The sequence below is a fragment of the Aquila chrysaetos genome, chromosome 8 (genome assembly GCF_900496995.4).
Source record: "Aquila chrysaetos chrysaetos chromosome 8, bAquChr1.4, whole genome shotgun sequence".
In the NCBI taxonomy this organism is placed as follows: domain Eukaryota; kingdom Metazoa; phylum Chordata; class Aves; order Accipitriformes; family Accipitridae; genus Aquila; species Aquila chrysaetos.
Window position 1 is genome coordinate 35,412,923 of NC_044011.1, and position 15,133 is coordinate 35,428,055.

The following is a 15,133-nucleotide window of genomic DNA, read 5'->3' on the forward strand; positions in this document are numbered from 1 at the left end:
AGAGGCACATTTGATATTTGCATCTGAAGACTATGTTGTCAACATCTGTGGGGTTTTTTTAAATTGCAGATGTTTTCATTACCAGTATCTGAAGTAATTTACCAAACAGCTTCTTTGTCTGCTTTAGCTGGAGGCTATAACAAAACAAATGCAGTGTACAGTTAATTTTACATAAGCTTAATATTTTTGAATGAATTGCAAAAGTCACATGACTAAATAGATGCAAAAATATTGAAATCTCTCTTAATGATGTTTTTAATGTTCTTTTAAACAGGAAATTGCTTTAAAGAATACACAAGACCTGCATATACCACGGCCACCAGAATACTACTCCTGTCTTGTCAGAGATCTAGAAATACTGGGTTGGAATAAGTATGTTTATTTTATTTCTTAATAGGCATTATCTTTAGAATATCTGTTCTTCTTTTATATTTGTGAGTTGAACATATCAAATATACTTGTTCTGTTAATTTATCCTGTTCAGAAACTGGTTTTGCTTTTAAAAACTCAGCTGCTTTGTTTTTAACTTAAAAAAAACCCAACAAACCTGTATCAACTGAAGGTATACTTTCAGTCTCAAATAACTGAGCTGAAAGGTGAGATGCTGCTACTACTAAGAAATCAATTCTTCTTTGACCTATAAACTATTGGTATAGTAAACATATTTAATACAACTTCTAACAGTTCTCCTTTTTCTTCCTTCTTTTCCCTGCTTTGTACAGCTTTTTTCAACTATTCCCATATGCTAAGGTTGATCATCATGTACCTTTATGCTTTCATAAAAACAGCTCATACATTTTTTAGAATCAGAGTAATTATTTTTAAAGAACAGTTCTATCTTTCTCTTCATAGCACAAGGATCTCCTTAGACAAAGGAATAACATAGTTAATCCACAAAAAAGTAAATCTACAAAAAAAAGAAATGTGAGTGGAAGGGAGAATTTGGAAAGCTGCAAATCCAGGACTTCAAAACAGCCAGCTCTTTGTAACACCCACAGAGAGAAATGTATATATATTTTTTTGCTACCCAGCTGGGCTCAAACAGCAATGAGGGCTATTGAAAAGCATTCATTAGTCTCCAAAAACTGTGCAAGCAGACCATATTTGGGGTAGCAGGGGGGCATTTCCACGTGGGAAAAACGTTGGTTACTGCACAAGTATAAACTGTCACCTGAGGACAGAGGCTCAGTGCATCCAAGAACGTGGTTTCATGTATGTGCTGTACTACAAATTGAGTATCTGTGGATCAAGATGTGACAGTTCAGGTCTTTTTCTGGGGGAAGGAGAACTAGATATGAATCTTTTCACCCCAACTAACATGGATGGTTTAATACCATGAGAAAGAATGTCACATTAGCAAAGGATATTTGACTTTGTTGAGGAATCAAATATACACATAGCTGCCTCTGGGTGCCTTCTCATTAGGGTCTGAATGAGTGCAAACAGATTATATTATTCAGTCCCATATACTCTCAGATGAGCTCATACAACAAATTTAATTTCATCCTCCTGCAGAAGAAAACAAGGTTGTTCTCCTACCTCCTATAGAAACCTGAAAGAACACACAGTTGTGATCAAGTACATGAAGTCCGTGTGGAAATTTTTCAGAAATCTGCAAAGCTTCCTGTTTTGCAGACTTTTACTTGAAAGGCTTTAACTGCCATCACATGTGCCACCACTGGCAAGTTCTCTGATACTGAGTCTTTTACTTCTCCAGCAGAGAGCCTGGAATGGACTGATTTCTATCCTTTCCCCTAGAACCTCCAGGAGACCTCTGTGGTGTTGAAGGTAGTTGTTTCTGTGTAGGGAGGCATTAAGGAAATATATTTGAAGGCTGTCTTTAACTAATAATATGCAATTAATCTCACAGTGCCTTCTTTCAAGGGGTTAAGGTGAAAGATTTTGTAGGATGTTGAAGAGTTTTGAATGAGAAGCTACTTCTTAATTTCAGTAAAGTGAAAGTTAAAAGAAAAAGTCTACATTTGTGGTCTTCAATATGACAAATCTACTTTTATCTTAGTCTTGGATGGTAAGTTAACTTTAACAAGTGTTTATTTTGGTAAATGAAATAAAGAAGCCTTGGGTTTAAGCACAGTTTTGAGTTTTCTCACCTGATTTATATATAAATAAATAATATGTGATTAACATTAAGTAGGAATTTGCTTTGAAGGCCCACTTTTATTTAAAGATTTAAAACATCCTTGTTAAATCAGCTGAAGTTTTTTCAGTGATTTCCATTATTAAATGTGTTGTTGTGCCAGCTGATGACATTCTCTATTCAAATTTCTCAGAATCAGGTCTGAGAATATTAGTTAAAATTTCCTAAATACATGGGAAATAAATTTTGAATCATGCCTGCTCTCCCAAATGAAAAAAAAAAAAAAAAGCAAAACCTTAAAAAAGCCCATGCCAGCAAAATAGACACTGACACACAATAAATATACTTTAAAAATATAAATATAAAATGTACTATATTTATAATTGGATATATAAATATAGTGTATAGCTAAATATACTAAAAATAAACTTAGAAAATACAATTTAGTAGCTTATCTCAAAACTTCTATTTCTTCTGACTTGCTGTACATACAAAACATCCAGTGGTTTATTATTAAAAAACACATCAGTGTTTTGTCAGAGAGCATGCTTTTAGGGCAGAATTTGACCTGGTTTCTAGGCAAAGATGTGGTCTTCATGTAGACACACAACTTACTCTGTGCTTTTGTCCAGTGTAGTCATGTAAGTCACTAAACACACACCTCTTGATTGACTTACGTTACAGATAAAATCTCTATTTGATTGGGGTTTTTTGGTTGGGGAAGTCAATCATTAATCAAAGGGCTAGTCTGTACATAAGAGGATCATACCTGGTTTACTGTGAGTTGGAAGGATAATTACCTAGAGAGGTGATCTGAAGTACGTTGGGAAGTTACACCTCTAATTCTTAACAGAATTGTGCTTAACTGTGCTTTTAACAGTATAATGAACTACTAAGAAGGCCTCTTAACCTAGACTGATTTTGTGTTGCAGGTGATGTGTATTTGCATGTTAGTTAAAAACATCCTGGTGTGGTCTTTCAGCACAAAACTAAGCCTGCATTTAGTACTGGCAGTAAGGATCAAACACTGCTCACACCTTGAGAAGCCTCCAGCTTTACTTATCAGGATTTTTCTTAGAAAAGAACTGACTTGTTGTGGACCCTAGATTTAGTTTTTCCTAGTGACTTTTGGGTCATGCTGGAAGCTGACTGCATCCAAATCCAACTGAAAAACTGAAGGATATTTTGTTTGAAAGAGAATCAAAGCAATAGGCTATGGTTGCTTGACCTCTGAAGTGAGTTAAGAAGCTCTCAGGTATGGCACAAATTTAGTGTGTTCTCATGGCTTTCATCTAAGGAATATGTGAAGTTTCTCAGAAAAAAATTGAAGACATTGTCTGCAATGATCTTACACCTGTTTCCTCCTAAACCACTGAAAGTACAAACTGTAATGAAGATTCCAAATGTGCAGGCTGCTGTGATTAGATATAATCACTTTCTCTGTGATACAGAAAAGTTGATTCTTTGACCTAATTTAGGTGTGGGGGAGGGTGAATATGCTTTCATATTCAAATACTTGTACACAAAAGTCACAGTTCAACAGGTTAAAATTGTACCAAATTGGCAACACTAAGTGCTGTCCTAACAGCTGAGGGGTTCAAAGAAGGGTACTTCCTCATTTTAAGAACATGGAAAATTACCAGCACAAACCTAGTCACTGAGGTGGGAGAGAGTACACATGTAGTAGTATTAAGCCATAGGAAAGGCTCTTCTAATACTACCTCATAATCTTGCTGGTTGATTCAATGACAATGTCTTGGGAAGGTGAATTATCGACTATAAAACATTTGTAGGACTCTTATCACCCTCATGTGGATTCATAAGGTTGCTAGTATCTCTTAAGTCCATAGAGTGAGTCATGATCTCTGAAGTCTCAATGCATTTCTGCTTGATACTTGCCAAGTTTTTTCATAGGAAGTATCTTCTCCTTTTGCGTTCTCCGTTTCCAAGGGAATCCTGCCTTGTCGTATGCTCTCAATCATTTGTGTTATGTTGAATTACAGTACTTCAGAGATTTAACTCAAGTTTTCCATCTTTATGGTCATGGCATTTTTTTCTATGTGATAAAATGATGGAGCCTACAGAGGAATGAAGTTTTATATAACTGAAATATCACCTATGTAAACAATTCCTTTTTTGATTATACAATCATAGGAAGAAGTTCATACAACTCTTACAGCTTTGTCCAACTTTCTCCAGTCCTACAGAACTAACCCTTTTATCTCTTCTTATCCAAAGAGTAGTGTGGTAGAGTGGTGTTACAGAACAGGTAGCCACAAAGCTACTGAGTTCCTTTTTTCTATCCTAAATGGAAAATTGAATACTCCTTAATTTCCCAGAGGCAGTTTACTGTTTTTACATTCTGTTGAGAAGAAGGAAGGCTAGCTATGAATTTTCATTCTGGGCATTCTTCAGCCCTCTATGCCACTTGTCAGCTGAGTTTTTTATTCCTTGGAGTTCCTGTTTGTGAAAAAGTTTGTAAGTGAAAAGAACGTTTTACTAAAAAAACCTCTAAGTACGTGGTTTGTAATGAAGAGTACTTAAAAGGTGTGTTGCTTAGCTTGAATATTTGTCTTCTTCTAGCGGCTAGTTGTTGAAGTCAAAATTAAATAAAAGTTGTAAGAATTTCCAGACTGATCTGGATTGTAGGGGTGCTTCATAGTGGTGATGATCTACATTTTTTTAACATTTTTTTTCTGTTATTTCCAAACTCACTATGAATATGAATTCTAAAACTAAAAATATGTTAAAAATTGAATAACTGACAGAACCTGAAAATCGTTTTATGATGTATTCCTCCATACATAATTAAACAGGTAGCCATTATTGGCAAATATTGCTTACTTTTTTTTTAAATGCTTTTCCAAATGCTTACTTTAAAAAAAAAAGTTTATCTAATTTACACTCTGTCAGTAAAACTGAATGTGAAGGTTCTTTACAAATATGACTGAACATAATCATTGTCTCTATATTTTTACTATAATGGTGTGCATGTATTTATATTTTAAATATATAAATAGGTGCACACAGGTATGTATGTTTATTTTAGAGGCTCTTGGGTTGTTAAACTAATTGTAGAAGTACTGAACCCTTAAGGATTTCAGAAATAAATTTTAAGATATATGTCCATTGTTATCTAAGAAAAAAAAAAAAATTATAATCTTGTTCCCTCTCACCTAAGGAGCAAGGAACTGCAAAAATGTTTGATTTTAAACTAAAATAATCCATACCTTTCTGATACCTCAAGAGTGAAGTGGTCCAAACAAGATGACTGTTAGAACAGATAATTTTAAATCCTAAATGCCTTGACAGTATCCCTTTAATTTTTTCATTCTCTTTTGCTATCTAACCTCACAGTGTGTTGATGCGGGCACTAGTTGTGCTTTGTTTTGGGTACTGCTATATATTTTATTGCAGTAACCATTCTGTGCCTTAGCTGCTGGTTTAGGATTTCCCCACCCCAGGCAACAGTAGGTGGAGGGGTGCGATATAGGTAATTTCTTATCTTTATAAAACTCTGTGATATAATTTTGAGGTAAAGTTGGAACAAAGCAGGAGTAATGTTTTTGTTTTTTCCAATTAGAGGAAGAATGCTCTAATTCTTTCTAAATAAATTGAGTTTAATTGACTACAGTTGAATTACACTTTTATCAAGACTTGTACTTCTTTCAACTGTTGTGGAGAAAAGGAGTGTCAAAATACTCCCAGGAATCTGTAGGACTATTTAATATTGCATTAAAGTTAATCAGGATTAAACATGAAATAATATATCTCTTTCCCTACCTACTACCACTGTATTTTTGAGTTCCCTCGTATTGAGGCTATGTCACTTACATAGATAAATTTCTTTTCTTCTTTTCACTTCCTTCCTAGGAATGTGCACACCCTTTGGTGTACGTCTACTTTTTCTTGTACAGGCTTCTACAACTCTGTTGCCAGTTTCACTTGAAAGAGAACCATTTTTCCCAGCATGCTCTCTTGAGTGACTGGGCTAGTATGTAATGGTTTAAAAAACCCATGTTACTTAGGCCAGCGAGCAGATGCTTTCTTTGAACTGTGATAGGCCTTTCCAGCAGTCTAGGTGATAAGTTGTACAATAATCTTGGACTGCTTTTTATCTTCGCACAAGAATGACGTAGTAAAAATGCCAAAATATCCATATGCCTAGTTCACTGGTAATAAATATATGGAGAAGTTTGAACCTTCTTGGCAGTTGTTGAAGCTATTCAGCAGAACATATTTCTAGAGAACAATGTATTTTACAATTGTATTTGTCTTCATTGTTGTGGGAGCACAAATCAGTGACATCTTAAGCAAAGAGTCAGTGATTATGTCAGAAGTTTTAAAACTTATTTACATTTAGTACGTACTTGCTACTTGCTTGGGTGCATGTGTACTGTGTAAAACTGTCATGAAACGAAGGCAAATCATCATAAATAACTCATTTTGTACCTGTTTGGGTACTATTTTCTGCAGAAAATCAATTTCGGAATATGAACCAATATCCGCTGAATTTTCCACAATAATAGTATTGATAATAAAAGAGAACTTCATTGAAGAGAAAAGCAAATCAAGAGCATAAAAGTCTCATACAGTAAGAAACTGCAGAAATGGATCAAAGATTTGACAGGAAGTTTAATGTGTACATAAGTAGAGGCTGACAGGAACATGCTGTGTGTGTCAAAGGTTCCAGTGATGGAAAACTGAAACACAGTGCTCACTGACCACAGCATGAGCCTTGACACACATTGTAAATAACCCAAAGATATATGACTGCATTAAGCAGTAGACTGGTATATTAACAGCAGTAAATCTAGAACAGCAGAAATGGTTGGCATATAGAACTTCCTCTGATTAATATTGTAACAGACTAATAAGAGTATTGCAAACATTTCAAACTGTACTTCTTACAATGCTGTTAGTTTTCTTTTCCCTTTCAGAGTTGCATATGTGGATACTGGTCTTACCACAATCAAGCTAAAGGCTGAAGACTCTTGTGGTCGACAGCATCTCATGACTCTGAAGTTAAATGCAAAGGTGAATTTATGTGGAGAAAATATTTTAAGGCTTCCTTGATATAAATGGACTTTTGTTAATTCATAAGGATTTTAGAGAGTTGGTTTGTTTGTTAGTATGTCTATTCTGCAAGATAACGGTGGGGCGGGTTTTGAGAATTTTTTTTATAGAGAGTTTTCAGACTTTAACTGTATTTAAAATTAATATTGCATTATGGTTATCTAAAAATCTCTTCATATGAAACTGTGCATCACATGAAAAACACTTTATGATATTGCAATTATTTTACTGGATTACAGACAAAGCCATCTGGAAGACTTTCATTCATTATCACTCAGTCCAGAGACTATGCATATAACAAGAATTAGAGGATGTTGGGTTTCTTCTTTAGCAAGTCTTACTGTGAAAGCTATAGAGATAAAGATTTATGAAAAACTGACTACAGAAGTGAGTTCCTTATGTTAAAAAAAATATTTCTTCTTAGTCTAAATAAATGGCTGATTTTGACATTGCTTGCAAAGCAAATGCATGGCATGCGCAGAAGCAGAAAAATTTTAATTCTTCCTGGTACTTAGAACTGAACTCAAATTGCAATGTTTTTCGTAAAATTTCTCATTTCAAGGCATAAATCTCTTATCGGAAACTATGAATATCCAGGCTGTATGGTGACAATTGTATGGTAATAGCTGTTGTCTTCAAAAAATTAGTCCAGGGGAAAAAGTAGATCCAAAAGTGTCTAAACGTTGTTGTTTGGGACTAACCTTGGTCCATCAACCGGAGTAATAATCTTGAAGGGCTGAGGAGTGGGCGTGGTATTGTAAGATTAAATTTCTCCTTTGCAGATGTCCTATATTCCTTTAGATACCAGGATATTTTAGTTTTACATAAGACAAGCTAATTTTACCTCAGAGGGGAAAAAGGAGCCCGTGAAAAAAGTAGTCTTTTGGAATTGAGGTTGCTAAAGTGGTGTCGTGGTTTAACCCCAGCCAGCAACTAAGCACCATGCAGCTGCTTACTCACTTACCCCCCAGCCAGTGGGATGGGGGAGAGAATCGGACAAAAAAAAGTAAAACTTACGGGTTGAGATACGAACAGTTTAACAGGACAGAAAGGAAGAAAATAATAATGATAATGGTAACAATAATAAAATCACAGTAATAATAAAAGGATTTGAATATATAAAACAAGTGATGCAAAATGCAATTGCTCACCACTCGCTGACCGATGCCCAGTTAGTTCCCGAGCAGCAATCTGCCCCCCAGGCCAACTCCCCCCAGTCTATATACTGGGCATGATGTCACATGGTATGGAATATCCCTTTGGCCAGTTTGGGTCAGCTGCCCTGGCTGTGTCCCCTCCCAACTTCTTGTGCCCCTCCAGCCTTCTTGCTGGCTGGGCATGAGAAGCTGAAAAATCCTTGACTTAGTCTAAACACTACTGAGCAACAACTGAAAACATCAGTGTGTTATCAACATTCTTCTCATGCGGAACCCAAAACATAGCACTATACCAGCTACTAGGAAAACAATTAACTCTATCCCAGCTGAAACCAGGACAAGTGGATTTAAAAAAAAAAAAAGAGTAAAACTATCCTACCTGCACAGAGTAATGAATGCATAATTAATTTGCTAGTCAGTCTGTTATTAAATACATCAATGGAGAAAATATATCAGGAAGTACAATTATGGTCTATTTAATGTGCGGGGAGAGTATCCAGACTGTATTGTCATTGTTTATAAGGGAGCTGCTATCCCATACTTAATATGACACTAGAAATTAAGTGCAGCCTGTTGCCCCAAAGTTTTTTCTTGATTTTATGGTGACTGAAGTAAAGTATTTTAACTATTTGGAAGCATAAAAGTGCAGAAAAAAAAATACAGTGCAATACCCATTTTTACCAAGCAACTGCCATGGTCAAACACTATTACACTTACACATTGGCTGGTTCTGTTTAGCTTTAACTTATCACTGAACTGTGAGGGGAATCAAGATTACCCTTTTCTGTTCTTGTAAAAACTTGTGTATATTTTTATAGTAATAAAATATCTGAAGTTGAGACTCCTCGTAGCAGAAGAAAGCACCATCTAAAAACTAAGGATATAGTGTAATAAAAAGATTAGATTATCCAACTTGTCCATTGCAACAAGTAATCATCAATTTTTTTTTTTTTTTTTTTCTCCAAGTGATTGTTATGATGAACGATCAATTGCTTGTCCTTTTTAAACTATGTCTGGCATTTAAACTTGCCACAAGAGAAAATTTATATGTGAAATGTGGTTTTGGTGACATGGGGATTTGATTTTCCTTCATGTACATATCTAATACACTTGAAAAGACTTTGCCGAAGTATTTTTTGAAGGGATTTCTTTTGATAACCTGCGTTAATAAAAGTATGTTTATTTCTGTTATGCTGTTTCTTTGATTAAGATTACTATCTGAGCTAAACCTCCCCAGCATATATTGCTGGCTCTTGTCTGTATTCTGGCAGATGGGTTTGTTCAGCCTTGCCCTCATGGATGCCATACAGTGAAATGAGTTCATGAGCCTGCTGACAATGTTTTCAGGAAGAAGGTCTTCAATAAGTGATTTAGTAAATTCTTTTTCATAAAGTTATCATGTGTATTCAGATAATCACCTAAATATTCCTTTGCTGTCACTCTTAATGGTTTGGATGTATTTTGAGGACCTTTCCTTAAAGCGCTGTCAGATGTTTCCACCTGTCATCCTTGTTTTAATGTGCTTTGTGTTAGGAACTGTCCTTTCAAAACAGAAGTGTCTAGGAAATGGGGTGATCAGTTCAAACCTGGAAGAATTGAGAATGGTCATATCATAGTTAGGTATGTTAGTCAAATCACGCACTACACAATTTTGACTTTTGTAAATTATTAGGCTTAAACCTCATAAGAGGATATATTGTTTAATGCTCAGATTACATTTCGTGAAATAGTTTTCTGATTTATTTGGTTGAAAATGCCTGGTCCAGAAATCTTTATCCATTCACAATTTAAATAAATAACTAGAGAAGTTTTCTGAAAACAAAGCATGCATCTTTACAAGTATGAAACCAAATACATTGCATTTTATTTATCAGATTTCATTTTGTATTGCATGAGAAGTGGGTTGGGTGCTTGCCATTTCAGATCCTGAGAATTCAAATAGGCCACTGCAAGAATTTGCATACCATGTAGTAATCAAGATGCTTTGGTAAACATCTGAATGATTTGGCAAGGGTTGTGAAAATACTTTTTCTAGATAAATTTAGCTGCATGCTCAAAAATACAATATAAATATTTTGTTCAACAATTGCTTAAATTTTCTAAAGAATAATAGGATGGTTTCTGACATACGTATTTGAATGTAACTGTAATAACATACGATGTCATTGATATGCTCTGGTATAGTATTTTAAAATACTGTCTCCTGGGGAATCATTCACCTTATTTTATATAGGATTTCATTCTGCAAGGTCTAAAAACATTATGTACATATGTACAGAATCATTGTTGCATAGTTCTTGGCAATTATCTAGTGCACAGTACAAAACTGTGCTCTTAAAGAAAATTTGACTAAAAATGCAGGGAAAATGTGCTGTAGGTTTTTTTGGTTTGGTTTTTTTTAAAGTAATATAAAGTTAGAATCTGTTTGCAAGCACTTGTTCAAAGGCACCCTACAAAAGACTGCATAAAATGAATTTATTTACCAAGAAAGTAAACCCATAATTGGCTAGTGCTGCTGGGATTTAAATGAGGTAGTCCTAAAACCAATCCTACGGAAAAATTGTTCTGACTTAGTTTGTTCTAGGCATACTTTTATACATTGAAAACAAGTTTATTTCTATGCAAGCATTGAAGTATTTCATGAAAAATAATACCTACAATACAAAACCACTAACACTACAATACAATACATGAACAGTAACACTACAATAAAAGAAACTGTAACAGCTTTTGTGGCTATACATTTCTAAGTTGTAACCGCCTCCTGTCCAAACTGGTTGTTTCACTTCTCTTGCTCTTTCGCTGTTGTTTAACTTGTCTGCCACCAATTTGATAAAATGGTAAAGCACAAAATATTCAAGTTATAGGAGTTGTCTTCAGAAAGTGGATACCTAACACAAACCACAAATGAAGGGAAATCAAAAAGCAAGTTTAAACAAATTTCTGTAAAATCATAAATCCAGTAAATTATTATTAAAATCAAGCAGTGAAGAATGGATGCTCTACGGAAGCTGCGTCTCTTTTTTGCTCTTTGCCATAGAGAACTGTTTGAAACTAAGTACTGTAGAATTACATTTTACATAAAATAAAGACACATTTAAAAAACTCTGATAAATTGATTGCCAGATGTCTGATAAATAAGGACAGTGTCTATGTCTAGAGGTTTACTTTGGATGGAGAATGGTTATGGGAGGCAGCACAGCTAAACTTCGCCTCTTTGTCTTAGCTCTCTAATTCTGTGAGGAAGCTCGGACTGTTTTTTTCATATGTCTCCCCAAATAAGATTCTCTGTAACATCTTCTTGTCTTGGCAGTTGATGCAATACTAATACAATTTCTATAAAACTGCTGTGGACATCATTGGTAGAATTTGAAAGGTTGCATAGGACTAAAGGAGGCAACTTCTCAGGTGAATAAAATTTTGGATGGGTGCTTTTAGAAAGGACATAGTTTATTTGTAATTAGATGTTTCTTTCCTTTGCTGCTTTGTTTTTCAGAAAATACCAGGTTTTTTCCCACAGACTTCATATTGGATGCTGAACAGCAATAGATTTACTAGTGTAATGAATAGTCAGTGCTTATTTTTGGAGTTATCAAACCTTTTATAGCTTCAGTTTTCTTAATACAGCTATTTTTTCTTTTCCTCATTGATACCTTTTAATTTGGGGCAGGGGGTGGGGAGTTGTTTTAATTTGGGGTGTGTGTTTATTAATCTATTTCTAAATAGTTATGTATTTACTGATTACTTTCAGTTTCAAAACAAAAATGTTGCCAATTAGAGCAAATATTTTAGTTTAAATGAAAATTAGTTCTTGACCCATGAAAGGGTTGTTTGGGTTTTTTTAACCTTTCCTATCCAGTACAGGTAATTGAGGAGAAATTTTTTTAAAATATTTGATGTTTTAAGTTCTTTTTTAATGTGTCTGTGAACACTGAACACAGAAAACTGTGATTCTCCTGCCTTTACAAAAAACTGGTATATAAAAACTGTTTATATGTAGATTTCGTCTTTAAATGATAATTAACAATCATAACTATTTCTGAAAATGTTTTACATACTGTTTCCTCCAAGAGCCAAGTTCTCAAGATGCTTGAAATGCTTGTATTTCGTTATCAAATTTGGCAGCTGAGTATCAGTCTGACTTTAAATCACTGAAAAAAAAAAAAAACCCAAAAAACTGTATTTTCTTTCCCTCCCTCAGTATCCAACCGAACCACCAGATTGCCTTGTGGATTTTCCTGTTCAGTTTGCTATTTCTTGGATGCCACAGGTAAACTGCTGTACTATACTTCTTTTTTTAATAACTGAGATACTTACACAATATGCAGGTGGTAATGAGGGGTTGGACTTTATTTTTTAACTCCAGCTTTTTTCACTGTGTGCATTTTACTTTTATACATGCTTATGTAAATGTAATAATACTGAACTCCATATTCCTTATGATAGAGTTTTAAGTATTTTCCTTGCCATATAGATACACCTCGCATGTTGTATGCTTTGCACTCATACTGGCTGGTTTTTTTCTTAAGCTCTTCCTACAGCTGAAATATCTTTAGGAATGAGATTGGGAAAATATATGCATGAGAAACAATTGTCTTATAGAAAAGAAGCACCCTCTAAAGTTGACAGAACTTAAAAAAAGGCGGTCCCCCAGTTTGTTATCCTATATAGTTTTCATAACATAACAAAACCTTTTCAGTTACAATCAAAAGAACAACAGAAAAGTACTTAATAGAATTCCAATTTCATAGTTTAACTGATATTGTTAATATAAAGAACCAAAAGCCATTGTCTTGTTTTAGTCTCTCTTGCATTATTTTATGTATCTTTTTTCCTTAATAGAGCATGTGTACTTGACTAAATGGATTTAAATGTGGCCACTTATATGTAAGTTAATTTGAATTATCTCTAGAAAATAGTTGATGTTTAATTCTGTTTAATTCAGGAAAATAGATTTTACATAAATGATTGCATTTCATAATTCTAACTCTTGTGAGGATTTCTAACCATCAATATAGCCTGTCTTTATGGTACTAAATTTACATAGGGAACATGGCTGAAAGGTTGCATCAGAATGATTTTAGGATGGGCATATAATTTTGACTGCAAAGCTCAAGGTTCTGTGTGTCCCCTCAGATCCCCTAATATGAGAGCTTGAGGAACTAACTGCAAGAAGGGACCATTGCAAGTGAAAAATATATTTAGTTTCACATGTAATTTTAGGGTTTGATTCTCTGGTATGGTTTGGAACAACTTAAACAGATACTGTTTTTCCCTTAAATTATACTGGATTCCATATACTACAGGCAGGATTTCAAGTGCTCTTTCTAACCTCAAACTTTATACATACTTTCAATAGTATTTTATTAATTTTACAGTTTTGCAATTTATGATGCCTTAAATTAACAACATTTCAAATATCCTTGACAGTCATTACTTCTCTGTGTTTACTGTTTGTAACTTTAAAGCTACTAGCTGGCCTTGTGTTTTAATAAAATGTTCTTGAAAAACATGGTATGAAGCAGCCTCTGACAAGTTAAAGATGGTAGTGAATATATTAATATTGATACTACAACCAAGTAAAAATCTAATGTTAAAAATATGACATTCTGATGCTTGAGATTTTAAAATCTTTTTACAGTTAGAATTACCTATGGACTATTTGAAAACATGAACAATAGATGTTTGTATGTAACTGAAGACCAGGTTTTGAAATCATGAGATACTAATTCTAGCTGCTGATAGCCTGCTTTAATACTGAACCAAATACCAGCAACCTGTGCATTCTGCTGATAGAAATGCTTTAGTTGTACAGTCTTTTTTGAAAATTGACCTTATCTGTGTGGGTGACGTGAACCTAACACTTCAGGAAAAAAATTTCTGTAGTAATTGTGTAAATTGTGTTTATTTTCAAAATGCATAGAAATCATTGCAGTGAGCAGTCTTCACGCCATGGTAAAATAAGGGTTAAGCTTAGGTAATGCTGAAACACCACTGGTAACAGAATTTAGCAGGTCCTCAAGTGGTTGAAAGTTTTGGTTCCTAAAAGGCAAAACCCCCACGCTATACCTATTTTCTAGTAAAGTAACATGAAGTTTTGATACTGATAGGTCTTAAATTTTAATATTTATTGGTCATCTTTAATGTAAAAACCAACAAGGCTTAATTAAATTTATGGACTTGCACTGTTAGAATCTAAACACCTATGAAAGAAAATATAAATAAATTTCAGATAATTGATTTCTTTTTTCTTTTTTCACCCTCCTGTGTGTGCTGTTGCCTATTTCAGGTTCTTTTCAGTGCTCGTGGACTTTAAACTTGAGGGTTTGTTGGGTGGTTGTTTTGGGTTTTTTTTTCTTTTCTTTTTTTTTTTTCCCCTCCCCTCCGTATAATAATAGACATGGCTTTATGGCATCCATATTAAAAATGGGTAATTTTCCTTATGGTCCCTGTCTTCCTGCTGGGTTGATAATGTTTTGATGTATTTTTCTTTTGCTCTGATGAGAGGTCTGCTGCTGCTGCTCTGACATATTCATTTGGATGAATAATTATAACTTGCACAATGTCAAGCTGAAGATGGTAGGGTTTTGTGCGTCATGACAAGCCTAGTAGCCAGTGCAGGTGTCTCACAGCATGATCAGCAACAGCCAGTGTATTCTGGCTCAGAGGAGACATTTTAGAGTAGTAAGAAATCAGCACCAAGGGCAATGCTGCTGCTGCTACTGTTATAAGTGCCAAATAAATGCAAAGTGCTTCTCAATGACAAGTGCAAGAACATCTACTTATTTCAGTTATATTCTTT

At 34.4% G+C, this 15,133-nt stretch overlaps 1 protein-coding gene across 4 annotated transcripts in view; it reads left to right on the top strand.

Annotated features, from left to right (window-relative positions):
• The window catches only part of FANCL (FA complementation group L), a 32,730-nt gene that overhangs the window by 6,821 nt on the left and 10,776 nt on the right, over positions 1-15,133 (top strand). For 3 of the 4 annotated variants that reach the window (XM_030021931.2, XM_030021929.2, XM_030021932.2), the window contains exons 5-7: positions 275-372; positions 7,021-7,135; positions 12,533-12,601. In XM_030021931.2, the coding sequence (XP_029877791.1) occupies positions 275-372; positions 7,021-7,135; positions 12,533-12,601 (282 nt within the window). The remainder of the gene's footprint in view (positions 1-274; positions 373-7,020; positions 7,136-12,532; positions 12,602-15,133) is intronic. The other variant, XM_030021930.2, reaches the window with a different exon arrangement.